The 15,626-nt window shown below is 45.0% G+C and overlaps 1 protein-coding gene across 1 annotated transcript; it reads right to left on the bottom strand.

Annotated features, from left to right (window-relative positions):
- Nucleotides 1-5,847: 5,847 nt before the first annotated feature.
- LOC141021850 (uncharacterized) lies at nt 5,848-8,133 on the bottom strand. Its single transcript, XM_073497699.1, has 3 exons — nt 7,248-8,133; nt 6,235-6,299; nt 5,848-6,159 (listed from the first exon to the last, which is right to left on the bottom strand). The coding sequence occupies exons 1-3, from the start codon at nt 8,131-8,133 to the stop codon at nt 5,848-5,850; spliced, it is 1,263 nt and encodes a 420-aa protein (XP_073353800.1).
- Between the last annotated feature and the right edge of the window lie 7,493 nt (nt 8,134-15,626).

Genomic DNA, 15,626 nt, shown 5'->3' with positions numbered 1-15,626 from the left:
CGCCAGGAGAGGGGAATCCTACTAGGACTCCAAGTCCTAGTAGGTTTCCACCTAAGGAAAAGGGGGAAGAAGGAAGGAAGAGGGGGAAGGGAAGGAAAGGGGGGCGCCGCCCCCTTCCCCTAGTCCAATTCGGACCCAAGGGGGGGCGCGGCCAGCCCCTCTTGCCCCTTTCTCTCTTCCCACTAAGGCCCATCGAGGCCCATTAGTTCCCCCGGGGGGTTCCGATAACCCTCCGGCACTCCGATAATTGTCCGGTACCCCTCGGAACTCACCCCGTGTCCGAATAATATTGTCCAATATATCAATCTTTACGTCTCGACCATTTCGAGACTCCTCGTCATGTCCGTGATCTCATCCAGGACTCTGAACAAACTTCAGTCATCAAATCACATAACTCATAATACAAATCGTCATCGAACCTTAAGCGTGCGGACCCTACGGGCTCGAGAACTATGTAGACATGACCGAGACACATCTCCGGTCAATAACCAATAACCTCAGATCACGGACCTAGTCCGCATCATTGCTACTATCAACTTTCAACTTAGTTTTCTCTAGGAACATATCATAAATAAAACGGGGAAGCTATACGCGAGCAATTGATCTACAACATAGATATGCAAGTACTATCAGAACTAAGTTCATGATAAATTTAAGTTTAATTAATCATATTACTTAAGAACTCCCACTTAGATAGACATCCTTCTAGTCATCTAAATGATCACGTGATCCAAATCAACTAAACCATGTCCGATCATCACGTGAGATGGAGTAGTTTTCAATGGTGAACATCTCTATGTTGATCATATCTACTATATGATTCATGCTCGACCTTTTGGTCTCAGTGTTCCGAGGCCATATCTGCATATGCTAGGCTCGTCAAGTTTAACCCGAGTATTCTGCGTGTGCAAAACTGGCTTCCACCCGTTGTTTGTGAACGTAGAGCTTATCATACCCGATCATCACGTGGTGTCTCGGCACGACGAACTGTAGCAACGGTGCATACTCAGGGAGAACACTTATACCTTGAAATTTAGTGAGAGATCATCTTATAATGCTACCGCCGTACTAAGCAAAATAAGATGCATAAAAGATAAACATCATATGCAGTCAAAATAAGTGATATGATATGGCCATCGTCATCTTGTGCCTTTGATCTCCATCTCCAAAGCACCATCATGATCACCATAGTCACCGGCTTGACACCTTGATCTCCATCGTAGCATCGTTGTCTTCTCGCCAACTATTGTTTCTACGACTATCGCTACCGCTTAGTGATAAAGTAAAGCAATTACATGACGATTGCATTTCATACAATAAAGCGACAACCATAAGGCTCCTGCCAGTTGCCGATAACTTTTACAAAACATGATCATCTCATACAACAATTTATATATCATCACGTCTTGACCATATCACGTCACAGCAAGCCCTGCAAAAACAAGTTAGACGTCTTTGTTGTTGCAAGTTTTACGTGGCTGCTACGGGCTTCTAGCAAGAACCGTTCTTACATACGCATCAAAACCACAACGATTTTTCGTCAAGTATGTTGTTTTAACCTTCAACAAGGACCGGGCGTAGTCAAACTCGATTCAACTAAAGTTGGAGAAACAGACACCCACTAGCCACCTGTGTGCGAAGCACGACGGTAGAACCAGTCTCATTAACGCGGTCATGTAATGTCGGTCTGGGTCACTTCATCCAACAATATCGCCGAATCAAATTAAGATGTTGTTGGTAAGCAGTATGACTATTATCGCCCACAACTCTTTGTGTTCTACTCGTGCATATAAGATCTACGCATAAACCTGGCTCGGATGCCACTGTTGGGTAACGCAGTAATTTAAAAAAAATCTACGATCACGCAACATCTATCTAGGAGATGCATAGCAACGAGAGGGGAGAGTGTGTCCACGTACCCTCGTAGACCGAAAGCGGAAGCGTTTAGTAACGCGTTTGATGCAGTCGAACTTCTTCGCGATCCAACCGATCCAAGTACCGGACGTACGGCACCTCCGCGTTCAGCACACGTTCAGCTCGATGACGACCCTCGTGCTCTTGATCTAGTTGAGGACGAGGGTGAGTTCCGTCAGCACGACGGCGTGGCGACGGTGATGATGATGTTACCGGCGTAGGGCTTCGCCTAAGCACTACGGCGATATGATCGAGGTGTGTAACTATGAAGGGGGGCACCACACACGGTTAAGAGACACTTGTGTGTTCTAGGGTGCCCCCCTGCCCCCGTATATAAAGGAGGAGAGGGGAGGCCGGCCGGCCCTCCTAGGGCGTGCCAGGAGAGGGGAATCCTACTAGGACTCCAAGTCCTAGTAGGTTTCCACCTAAGGAAGAGGGGGAAGAAGGAAGAAGAGGGGGAGGGAAGGAAAGGGGGGCGCCGCCCCCTTCCCCTAGTCCAATTCAGACCCAAGGGGGGCGGCCAGCCCCTCTTGGCCGTTCCTCTCTTCCCACTAAGGCCCATCGAGGCCCATTAGTTCCCCCGAGGGGTTCCGGTAACCCTCCGGCACTCCGATAATTATCCGGTACCCCTCGAAATTCATCCCGTGTCCAAATAATATCGTCCAATATATCAATCTTTACGTCTCGACCATTTCGAGACTCCTCGTCATGTCCGTGATCTCATCCGGGACTCCGAACAAACTTCGGTCATCAAATCACATAACTCATAATACAAATCGTCATCGAACGTTAAGCGTGCGGACCCTACGGGTTCGAGAACTATGTAGACATGACCGAGACACATCTCCGGTGAACAGCAGCGGCGTGTCCCAGGGTTAGAATGTGGATAACCGGAGGAGAGAGATTCGAGGAGATAAGGCGATGCGAGGAGGTGCTAGCGATGCGTCCGCTGTTTTTTTTGTTCGTCTATTTTTTAGGGATCACAGGTGCTGGTTTCTTCTAGGGGAAATGATTAAGATCACCCAAACGATAACAACGTGTGCTTCCGCCGCCTCTGTGGCCGTTGGATCTGATTTTAATCAGATGGAGCATTACCCAGACTAGGTTTCGCAACTAAGTCGTTGTTGTAATTTCTCCCACCGCAACAACTGGTGTGTTGCGGAATCTGGATCTGGATCCCCACAAGAGCAGTGGCCACCTGTGCTCCTGCGACGCCTCCTTGCGCTGCTTTGGTTGCCGCCACCGACGCTCGCCACCAGCAACACGTCGACCAGGCCGCCGGTGTGGGCGCGACCGCTGTCGTCCGCCTCCACCATGAACATCGGTTGTCGCGGTGCGTCCGAACTCAAGATGCATCCGCCGTCCTGGGGAAGCATCGGCATCTGCGTCCACCGCGAGGAGCTGTGTCCATCCCCTACGATCCCGAGGGAGCATTGGCCGTTCTTTCGGTCGTCTTGCTGCTAGCTACAGCAAATTTTGCAACAAGTTCTCTGTTGCAAAAAAAACGGTAACAAGACCTCTGTTACAAAACAAATTAAATTCCAACTAGACCTCCGTTGCCAAAAAAATTGCAACACAACCTCTGTTGCAAAAAAAACTGTAACAAGACATCTGTTGCAAAAATAATCTGTAAGTTGACCTATGTTGCAAAATTTCCGCAACATAACCCGTGTTGCGGAAATTTTCTGCAACACGACATGTCTTGCGGTGGTAGAAGGTGACCCTCGACCGCTCAATCTGTCTGATCCGACGGCTCGCGAGGCGACGGATGTTTTAAAAATATCCACCGGCTGATGCGTAGTAGCGCCCTTTTTCTAGACGTGTTAGGCTAGCTTTTTTTGTAGACACTTTTTTTTACTAGCGTGCACGCATGTTGACAGGTTCCTTTTGCTGTTTTTAGTAGTTTGGATGGATATTTTTTGCGAGATTAATACTTTGGATCCTTCACCCACCGATGAAAATCTCCAAGTCCATCACGCTGACCTGTTTTTTTTTACAGCACCATCACGCGGACGTGTTAGTGTGCAAACATGTCGTTGTTCTCTTGAACTATGCACACGTTGCTCTTTTGTTTTAAGGTCGAATTTGAAATATCTAAGAAAAAGTTGAATTCGACTATTTATGTACCTCACAAACTCATACTGGCTGGCTATTAGGACGCGAAAACAGAAAAGGAAACAAACAGCATACATACATGGATCAGGATTAGGCAATGTTGGACTAACATATACAGACAGGTTAAGGCACACACGGGAAAAACATATGTGTTTGCATGTCCAGTAAAGTAAATATAAAATAATATAAAATATTTTTTTTTTGAGAGAAGGCCATCACGGCTAGCTTTATTAAAAATTAAACAGGGATTACATCGTCCACAAGGTTTGGAACTAGGCAGCCGGGAGGCTCCCCCATCCAACAACTAGAAATCTTATTACAAAAACCATGATTAGCTAGCACATGCGCCGCTTGATTAGAAGAATGATAACAATGTTTAAATTTGACCTTCCCGATTGACGAAGACACGTCCACACATTCCGCAAAGATCACCGCCGCAGCATCCCACCATCTTGTCTGTCCAGTACAATAATCAATTACCGTCAAGGAGTCAGACTCAGCTTCCACTCGAGGGAACCCCAGAGAATTTGCAAAGATTAGTCCATCACGCATAGCCATAGCCTCCGTTGTCACCACATCTGCTGCGTAAGGTATAAACCGACATTGTGCCGCCAAAAAATTACGATTACTGTCTCTAAGAACAGCTGCAATGGCTCCTGCACCCTCATCCATATGGAAAGAGGCATCCACGTTTAGCTTCACAAACTTGGGTTCCGGCTTGCTCCATTTATGTTCATGTACAACGCGAACTTTTAAGTTGGCTTGATGAAAATTATTTGCAATTGACAGGACCGAAATAGGCCATCTCGAGGGAGGTGGCGGTGATCCGTCATGGGTGAGCTCACGGCGCACCCACCATAAGTACCAAGCCCCAACCGCTATCACCTGCTTTACATCCAAATTAGGCTTTATAGGATCGGTCTGGAGTCTGCTAGGATCAGGTGTTCGGGTATGATTGAACCAGAGCGATCAATTAACTTCGCTTCTTCAACAATATCCAGTATACCAAGTCGAAGCCACAATTCCTTTGCATGTGTACAGTCAAAAAGCAGATGGCGTACATCTTTTGCGTCCTGGTGACAAATCGGACATGAGCCATTGGTACCCACATGTCTATTAGTGAGTATGGATCTTAGGGGGATAATTCCATGAAGTGCACGCCAGCAAAAAATCTGAATCTTACGTGGAACCTGAATTATCCACAGTGTAGGCCATACTTCCGGTAAGTTTGATCCAGCTGGGCGTGCCAATACATTTGCATGCGCCTGAAAAGATTGAATCCATTGTAAGGTACGCCGAACGAACTGAAAAAATACCCCTTCGATCTGGGTTCCAGGCAATAAAGTCATCAAATGCATTATGATTAATTGGGATTTGCATGATCCTTCTGGCGTCGACAGGATTAAAAATAGAACGGATCAGGGGCTCGTCCCATGCTCCCGTATGAGGGTCAATGAGATCACTGACGACCGAGAGAATAGTTTGACCTCGGTTTGAGATAACCTTCCTATCCGGGCTGGCTGGCACCCAAGGATCACTCCATATATTCACATTCTCTCGAGTTCCGATGCGCCATATATATCCCAACTTAAAAGTTTCTAACCCCTTCATAATACTTTGCCATGTAAATGATGCTCCGCTTTTCAATGTTGCTTGGAGTAAATTTACATTTGGATAATATTTTGCTTTCAAAACTCGAGCACAAAGTGAATCTGGGTTGGTGATAAGTTGCCAACATTGTTTCGAGAGCATTGCCAAATTGAAAGAGTGGAGGTCCCTAAAGCCCATCCCACCTTCATTTTTTGGATAGCAAAGTTTCTACCAAGTGTACCAGTGCATCCTTTTGTGTTCCTCATCATCCCCCCACCAAAACTGAGCAATCAAATCAGTGATCTCTTTGCAAATCCCTTTAGGTATATTAAAGACTGACATGGCAAAAACTGGGATTGCTTGAGCTACAGATTTAATAAGAATTTCCTTGCCACCAGTGGACAATTGTTTCTCCATCCATCCTCGCAGCCTTTCTTTAATTCTTTCACAAAAGTGCCTAAAACAGTCACTTCTATCTGCTCCCACCATCGCCGGAAGCCCGAGATACTTGTCAGATAAAGCTTCAGTATCAATGTTTAACTGTTGGCAAATTTCAGTCCTAGATACGACAGGAGTGTTTGGACTGAAAAAGACACTAGATTTCGACAAACTCACCAATTGTCCCGAACTCTGACAGTAGGTCTCTAGAACATGCTGTAAGGAAGCTGCGTTTAAAGTATCTGCTTTCATTAGAATCAAAGAATCATCAGCGAATAACAGGTGTGATACTGATGGTGCATTTCTGCACACTTTGATTCCTTCTATGCCACCAGCTTCTTCTTCATACTGCAATAGACTAGAAAGACCTTCCGCACATAAGAGGAACAAGTAAGGGGAGATGGGGTCCCCCTGTCTAATACCCCTTGTAGGAGTAAAAGAATCCGTCTCTTGAGAATTAAACCTCACTTTATACCTGACAGAGCTTACACAAGCCATCATCATCTCAATCCAATGTTCATGAAATCCCAAAGCAGCCATCATATCATGTAAAAAGGACCATTCCACCCTGTCATAAGCTTTGTGCATGTCCAATTTTACCGCACACAGACCAGTATGTCCAGCCCTCTTATTCTTGATTTTATGAATGCATTCATATGCTATCAGAATATTGTCAGTAATCATCCTTCCTGGTACGAAAGCACTTTGTGTAGGCGAGATAATCTCAGGGAGGATATTTTTCAGACGTGACGCAAACATCTTGGAGATAATTTTATAAAGAACATTACAGAGGCTTATGGGTCGAAATTGAGTTACCAGTTCTGGCGTATCAATCTTCGGGATCATAACAATTGTTGTATCATTCCACTCAGCCGGAATCTTCCTAGAATTGATAGCAAGAAGGACCTCCTGTGTTATATCATCCCCCAAAATATGCCAGTATTTCTTAAAGAATATGGCATGAAGACCATCCGGGCCAGGAGCCTTTAGGTCTCCAATACTAAACACAGCCTTTTTCACATCATCCGCAGTATAAGGCGCCAACAGGAAGTTATTCATTTGTGTAGTGACCTTGCTTTGCACTTTTTGTAAGACACTAGGATCCGTGTGCTGTACTTCAGAAGTAAATAGATGAGTAAAATAGTCAGGAATATGTGAGTTTAACTCCGGTATACCTTCCAACCAGTTACCTCCCGCATCTTTAAGTTTTTTGACAAAATTCCTCTTCCTTTTGGCTGATGCAAAGGCTTGGAAAAAACCAGGATTGCGATCGCCACTCGTGAGCCACGTAGCCCTGGAATATTGCATAGCCTCGATTTCTTCTAATTCTAATAGATACTCAATCAGCTCTGCCAGTTCTTTCTTCTTAGCGTCGGCTTCATCATTCATTGGGCCAGCCATCACATTCTCCAGGTCCCTTTGAGCTTTACGTAACCTTTTCTTTGGTTTCTTCATGACGCGCTGGTCCCAATCATGAAACTCTGCATGCATTTTATTTAGCTTTCCGTATATGCTAGTCAAGCCTGGATCTGCTTCAACTCTTGACCAAGCCTCCAGAACTGTATCATTAAAGCTTTTTTCACGTAACCATCTCGCCTCAAATCTCCTCGCATGTACATCATTCACTACAGGTACAGTCTGAGCGTAATACTCTGTGTCCACAACCAGAGGTCGATGATCCGAGTGATTATATTCCATATTTTGCAGAGCTGCATGGGGGAAAAGTACCGACCAAGTGTCGTTTACCAGCCCCCTGTCAAGCCTCTCCTTGATTCTCCCTCGATGCCAAGTGAACTTGTCACCTATAAACCCAAGGTCGTGCATCTCACAGTCCTCGATAACCTGCTGGAAAGCCTGCATATACTGTATCGGGCGTGGGTTACCTCCATCCTTCTCATGTAGGTACTGAATTTCATTCAGATCACCCAACAGAATCCATGGAAGTTTAAGATTTTGGTGGAGTTGCCTCATGCGGCTCCACGTCATGTGTTTATTTTCCCACCGAAACTCCCCATACATCCCTGTCAAACGCCACACCACATTATTTGCTTCTTCAATCTTAACATCAATGAACATAGGGTCTAGCTCAAGCCTGGTCACCCTAGTGTTATTATTCCAAAACAGCAATAACCCTCCCTTCCTACCATCACTAGGGCACACAAGTTTCTGATCCATCTTCAATCTTCTCCTCAAGCCTTCAGCCGGGTAGCTATCTAGGTGTGTCTCCGACAAAAACAACACATCAGGTTGGCATCTTCGTTGGACGTCCAGCAAGGCACGAACCGCCGGGGCGTTCCCCAGTCCATTACAATTCCAACTCAAAACCTTCATCGCTTGTTCCTGAATGATCAAACCTCAAGAGAAAGAGAAACCTGCACCAACAAGAATCGCCATAGCCCTTCACAACTTCACCACAGCAGCGTGAGACTGATTGGAACTCAACTTCTCTTTGTTGGAATCACAAGCTCTTGCACAACATAATCTCCTTCGATCAAGACGATGGAGTAGAACAACGAATCAACTATGGGAGACTTGCCGTAAAGACGACCGAGACCTCACAGTAGAGAGAGAGATACCAGCCACGACGTCGAACGGCGCCGTCCTGGGACAACAATCGCCGGCAGCCGCGCCGCCGCCAAGGAGGCGGCCGGCAGCGGCCAGCAAAACCCTAGACGCCTTGGTGTTTGCCTTGCAGCAGAGAAAAACACAACGAAACAAACTATAATATAAAAATATATTGTCTCCAAGTGATTTCGGTTCATACCAGTGTATAGTTAACCATTGGTGCCAAAACACAAGACATTTACATGTCATGGCTATAGAATCTTTAGCCGCTTGGTTTACTATAAAAATAGTGTGTGTTTTCTACCGTTACAACGAATGGGTAATTTTCCTAGTAACAGGTCTATGGGGAGCAATGCTAGACCTATACAAGTCCTACCTAATTAATCCTAGTCGTCCCCCGCAAAAAAATAAAATTAATCCTAGTCGTATACGGCTTGGACTCCAAGTAATCCGGATTCCAACCTGTGGCCGACCTTTACCAGGACACGGCCTATACAAGTTGGTCTTTGTCGTCAATACTATCAATCAATCAAATAGATGGCATCGTCGTCTTTGTCGCCGCCGAAGGGATTACAGGCCATGGCGCCAACACGTGCACCAAACTGGTCTGCGCTCCCAATCGACATCATGCACAGAGTCGTTGGTCGCCTCCCTACGGGCGACGACCGTCTGCACGCCGGCGCCGTCTGCCGCAAGTGGCGTGCCGCCGCACGGCAGCGGCGACTACGGCATGGCAACGGGCCGGTGGGGTACCTCGCGCTCGTGGACGGGAAGACGTTCAGCTTCCCGGGCGCCAAGCCCGCACCGCCAGCCGACGGCTGCGCGCATTACTGCGGCGCGTGTGACGATCGGCTTCTGTTTATCGACGAAGACTTCTTCTGCTACCGCTTGACGAGCGGGAATGTATCCGGTGCACCGCTATCGGTGCACCGGATGTCATAAAATATTTAAAAAAATCTGAAAAAATTCTAGCATGTTAACACAACATCAATGAATGATGTCATAAAGTTTCATACAAAAATTCGATATAGTTTTTGAAATACAAAAATGACAAATTTGACATCAATATGATAATGGGGCGAATCTAAAGTCCAAGTTGTGTTATATACTATTCAGTGTTGAATTTGTCATTTTTACTTTTCATGTAATGTTTCGAATTTTGATTTAAAATTTTGCGACAACCTACATTGATGTTGTTTGAGTGTGCTAATTTTTTTTCAGAATTTTTTGAACATTTTAAAATCATAATGTGAGATCGGTGCACCAGATATTTTCCCCTTGACGAGCCCTTTCACCGGGAGGACGAGGACTCTCCCCAGCCTCGCCTAGGGGTCTGTCTATATTTCATCTAGTCTCACATCTAAGATGACATCACAACTATCTGTAGACCATCTATAGACGTCTTTTCCTGTTTTTTGTCTTTTTTTCTGCAGTCCAACACGTTGTTGTCTTTTCTTTTTTTGGAGAAACAGCACGTCGGTATCCTGTCCAGCAACGTCCGCTCATGGACACCTTCCGTATCGAGATAAAGCCTTGTCGTTGCTGCTGGGCCTTGTAGTTGTTCCTGGGCCTGACTAGTTTTAGTTGTTTTTTGCTGCTCTTGTTTGATTCGGTCTGTCTTTGCTTGTTTCTGTCTGGACTCTTGATCCCTGTAGTGCAACAAAAAAAAGGAGAGAAATTCTTAACGAAAAGAAAAGCAATGAGAAAAAAAATCGGGTGCAAAAAGCCAAAAAAACACAAATGTTTATAGTTTTGTGACTGAAAACCCAGAAAATTAGTACAGGAGAAGGTACCTTCTTTGTTCGCTTCCAAATGGTCTTTCTTCCTTCTTTTCTCTCATTACTTCTACTGAACTACAGCAAGCTGAAAAATAAAGAAAAAAATAAAGGTGGGTTATAAAAAAAATTGCTCTTAATTTTACTGTGGGAATAAAAACACATCGAAAATTATTACCAATGTTTTCAATCCCTCAAACAAAAAGTTACTCAGTTAGATTGACATTCACGTGTTTTCCTTCATACTCAACGTCTTGAACAAAAATGTCCCATTTAACAAAATGAACAAAATGTAGCGCTAGAGTGAAACCGGTTGTCCCATTTATCAGAACAAAAATATAGTTGTAAACAATCATTGTCTGGAATGATGCATGACATAGAAAAAAATAAATGTATTATAGGAGTTGACCAAACAAAAAAGCAAGTTAAAATCTGAGCACGTGGTATGAAAGTGATAAACAAAAGTTGGACTATCATCAAATTTAAAACTCTCAAACAAAGACTTCGTCGACTCTCTGCTATCATACTAGTCATATAAACCTATATGTTTTGATAGGGTTTACTCTACACGCTTGTATGGCTCAAATGCATGATTGCCACTGTTACGACTACATCAAAAGTGAAGAATGACAAAGTTACCTACTCCTGGTTAGTTCAAATGTAGTGGTTCTGCAAAAAATTGGTACAAACATTAAGACCGCTTACTGCCTAAATTAACCCGATCATTTGACGAGTCGTGTTTCAAATGAAAATCTAAACCAAAATAACCTATTTGTGACGTAGGTAACAAAAATGCAGATCAAAAGAACTGGGTACATAGCATCACTAGTAATGGTTCATGCCGTCTAAATCCACAAATAAAGATGGCATCGTTAAACAAACAAATATTCACAACTTCAGAAATGGTGGCAAAAAATACTTCTACATATAGGTAGCTGATAACAAAATTTAAACCTATTACAACTCCCAACAATCACGAATTGTAAAACATGTGGCCAATAAGCATAAAAAACAAGCAAACGAGTTAGTAGTTACCATTATTTAAACACAGTAAACTTATGTTCCTATGAGTGTAGCATTTTATTATATAAACACACAGAACCAGTAGCAAGCTTTCCCCCAAACGGAAGCATCAAAAAATTGCATACCTCCATGGTCATCGCCTTGGGACTTTTCGCCACGTCTTTGCCCTCCAACTGGCCATATATGTTCCTGAAAAAATGTTAAGATGTTTCTAAAAAACCGGTTGTACAAAAAGATGTGACTCAAAAAATGGTGTGTCCCATTTTGTATTCCACAATGACATTTCAAAAAAGAGGTTAAGAAACAAAATCAACGTGTCGGGGGTAAAAAACATGTAAATTGCTAGCTTTTTTTTGAAAAAACATGACACTCTAAAAGTTGGGTCCCCCAGACTTGGTTGCATTTCTTTCGATAAAATATCAAATTTGGGTTGAAGATGGGCTTGCAAAGCGGGACATTTTGAAAAAAAAATGGGTTGGGCCCACAAAAACACATAACAAAACACAAAGTGTTGAGCTACAATTGGGATGAAAAAACAAACTAGGACAAAGTTGGGGGTTGAAGTTGCGACCAAGACGGCAAAAAAATAGTTGCGGGCCCAGCTGTGAGTTGAACATGGATTTGCAACTAGGACAACTGCCATTACAGGCTCGATTGTTAGTTGGGGTTGGACTAGCAATTGGGACTCCGTACAAAGGCCCTGTTGTGAGTCAACGATGGACATGCAACTGGGGCAGCTACACTACTACAAGCCCAGTTCCGATTCGAGGGTGCACTTGCAATTGGGGCAACTACAACTACAAAGGCTAGTTGCAAGTCGATTGTGGACTTGCAACTTGGGCGCCTATACCCAACTACAAAGGCCCTGTTGTGAGTCAAGGGTGGACTTGCAATTGGGGCAACAACTTTAAAAAATACCCTAGTTGCGAGTGAAGGGTGGACTTGCAACTGGGGCAATTACAACTACAAAAGCCCAAGTTGCGAGTCAAGGGTGGACTTGCAACTGTAGCAACTACAAATAGAATGTCCTAGCTGCGAGTCAACACTGGACTTGTAACTAGGGCAACTACAACTGCAAAAGCCTGAGTTGCGGGTCAAGGGTGGACTTGCAACTGAAGCAACTACAACTACAAAAAAGCCCTAGTTGCGAGTCAAGGGTGGATACGCAACTGGGACAACTACACTACTACAAGCCCCAGTTGCGAGTCGAATATGCACTTGCAACTGGGTCACCTACAACTACGAAAAAAGGCCCCAATTGTGAGTCGATGGTTGACTTGCAACTGGGGCAAATATACCTAAAAAAGCTTCCAAGTTGGGAGTCAAAGGTAGACTTGCAACTAGGATGGGTATCAAGCTGCGAGTCGATGGTGGACTTGCAACTAGGGCGGGTACCGATTTGCGAGTCGATGGAGGACTTGCAACTAGGGCGGGTACCGAGTTGCGAGTCGATTGTGGACTTGCAACTGAGGTGATTACAAAAACTACGGTTCCGAGTTGCGAGTCAAGGGCAAAACTATGACCCCACTTGCAACTGGGGTGGAGTTGCAATTGGGCCGACTACAAAAGTACACGGAAAACCCTGCTAGTTGTGAGCCGATGGGCCATTTGCAAGTGGCATTAGACAAAAATAACAAAAAGAACTATGGCCCGAATTGCGAGTCGATGGTGGACTTGCAACTAGGTCGAATGAAAATCTACGGGTCCCAAGTTGCGATTCGATGGTAGACTTGCAACTGGGGGACTGCAAAAGTACACGGACCCCCTAGTTACAAGTCGAGGGTCGATTTGCAAGTGGCATGAGACAAGGAACAAAAAACAACCCTTGAGTTGCGAGTCGATGGTGGACTTGCAACTAGGGAAGGCTACCGATTTGCGAGCCGATGATGGACTTGCAACTTGGGTGATTACAAAACTACGACCCCGAGTTGCGAGTCAATGGTAAACTTGCAACTGGGCCGACTACAAAAGTACATGGAAAACCCGCTAGTTGCAACTCGAGGGGCGATATGCAAGTGGCATAAGACAAAAAGAACAAAACCAACCCTCGAGTTGTGAGTCGATGGTGGATTTGTAACTGGACTAATACAAAAACTAGACAAAGAACCACCGTTGCAAGTCTAGGCGGTTGCTTGCAACTGGCACAAAAACACAAAGAACTACCCCCCCCCCCCCGAGTTGTGAGTCGATGGTGGACTTGCAACTGGGGAACTAGAAACTACGGGGCGAGTTGCGAGTCGATGATGGACTTGCAACTATGGTGAATACAAAACTAGACAAAAGAACCACAACTACAAGTTAAGGGGGTGCTTGCAACTAGCAAGAAACACAAAAAGAACTACAACCCGAGTTGCGAGTCGACAGTGGACTTACAACTTGGCCGAATGCAATCTATGGGTCCCGAGTTGCGGGTCGATGGTAGACTTGCAACTGGGGCGACTGCAAAATACACGAACCCCCCCCCCCTCTCCTAGTTGCGACTCGATGGTCAATTTGCAAGTGTCATGAGACAAAGAAGAAAAAACAACCCTCAAGTTGCGAGTCGATGGTGGACTTGCAATTAGGGCGGTTACCGAGTTACGAGTCGATGGTGGTCTTGCAACTGGAGTGATTACAAAAACTATGACCCCGAGTTGTGAGTGGATGGTAGATTTGCAAATGAGGCGACTACAAAAGTACAAAGAACGCAGTTGTGAGTCAATGGTGGACTTTCAACTTGGACAATTATAACTACAAAGCCTCGGTTGCGAGTCAAGGATGGACATGCAACTGGGGCAACTATACTACTACAAGCCCCAGTTGCGATTCGAGGGTGCACTTGCAACTGGGGTAACTACACTACTACAAGCCCAATTGCGAGTAGACGGTGCATTGCAGCTGGGGCACCTACCACCCCCAGTTGCGAGTCAAGGGTCGACTTGCAACCGAGAGGAAAAACATTATGGACCAAGTTGCAAGTCAAGAGTGGACATGTATCTGTGATGAAAAAACACAATGTCTATTTGTGAGTCGAGAGTTGGCTTGCAACTAGGACAACTACGAGCCTGGTTTGCGAGTTGACAGTGAACTTTCAACTGGGACAACTACAAAACTGCGAGCCTAGATGCGAGTCAAGGGTCGACTTGCAACTGCGATGAAACAAACTACGAGACCAGTTGCTACTCAAGGGTGAACATTCGCAACTAGGATGAAAAACAAAGCACATGCCAAGTTGCGAGTCAAGGGTGGACTTGCAACTGAGATGAGACAAAGTATGTGCCTAATTGCGAGTCGAGAATGGACTTGCAACTAAGAGAACTATGGAACTACAAGACTAGTTGCGAGTCAAGAGTCGACATGCATCTGTGATGAAACAAACTACAAGCCCAGTTGCGAGTCAAGAGTGGACTTGCAAACTATGATCAAAATAACACATGCTCCAGTTGCGAGTAGATGATGGGCTTGCAACTGGACAACTACGAACCCAATTGCGAGTTAAGGGTGGACAGTCAACTGGAAGGAATATAAAACTAAGAGCCCCGTCGCAACTCAAGCCTTGACTTGCAACTAGGATGAAAAAAACTACAAGCCCGGTTTGAGTTAATAGTGGACCTACAACTGGGATGAAAAATAAAACATATGTCGGGTTGCGAGTCAATGGTGGGCAAGTGGGATGAAATAAACTACCGGCATAGTTGCAAGTTGAGGGTTGACTTGCAACTGAGACAACTACACAAACTTGAATACGAGTTACGAGTCGAGGGTGCAACAGGGAAAACTACACAAAACTACGATACGAGTTGCAAGTCGAGGTTGGACTTGCAACTAGAACAACAAGAAAACTATGGGCCCAGTTGCGAGTCAATGGTGGACCTGCAACTGGAACCCCTACGAAAATACAAGCCAATTGCAAGTCAAGGGTGGATCTGGAACTGAGATGAAACAACCTACGGGCCTAGTTACTAGTCAAGGGCGAACTCACACTACGATACCATTTGCAAGTCGATGTTGGACTTGCAACTAAGACAATAACAAACTACAATCCTAGTTGCGAGTCGAGTGTGGACTTGCAACTAGGATGAAAAACAAAACATATATCAGTTGCGAGTTGAGCATAGACTTGCAATTGAGGCAACTACGAGCCCATTTGCGAGTCGAGGGTGGGCTTGCAACTAGGGCACCTACCACCCCCAGTTGCGAGTCAAGGGTCGACTTGCAACCGAGAGG

This window comes from Aegilops tauschii, chromosome 4, assembly GCF_002575655.3.
Source record: "Aegilops tauschii subsp. strangulata cultivar AL8/78 chromosome 4, Aet v6.0, whole genome shotgun sequence".
Taxonomy (NCBI): Eukaryota; Viridiplantae; Streptophyta; class Magnoliopsida; order Poales; family Poaceae; genus Aegilops; species Aegilops tauschii.
The sequence above is the reverse complement of the archived record's forward strand: the minus strand, read 5'-3'. Positions and strand labels throughout refer to the sequence as shown.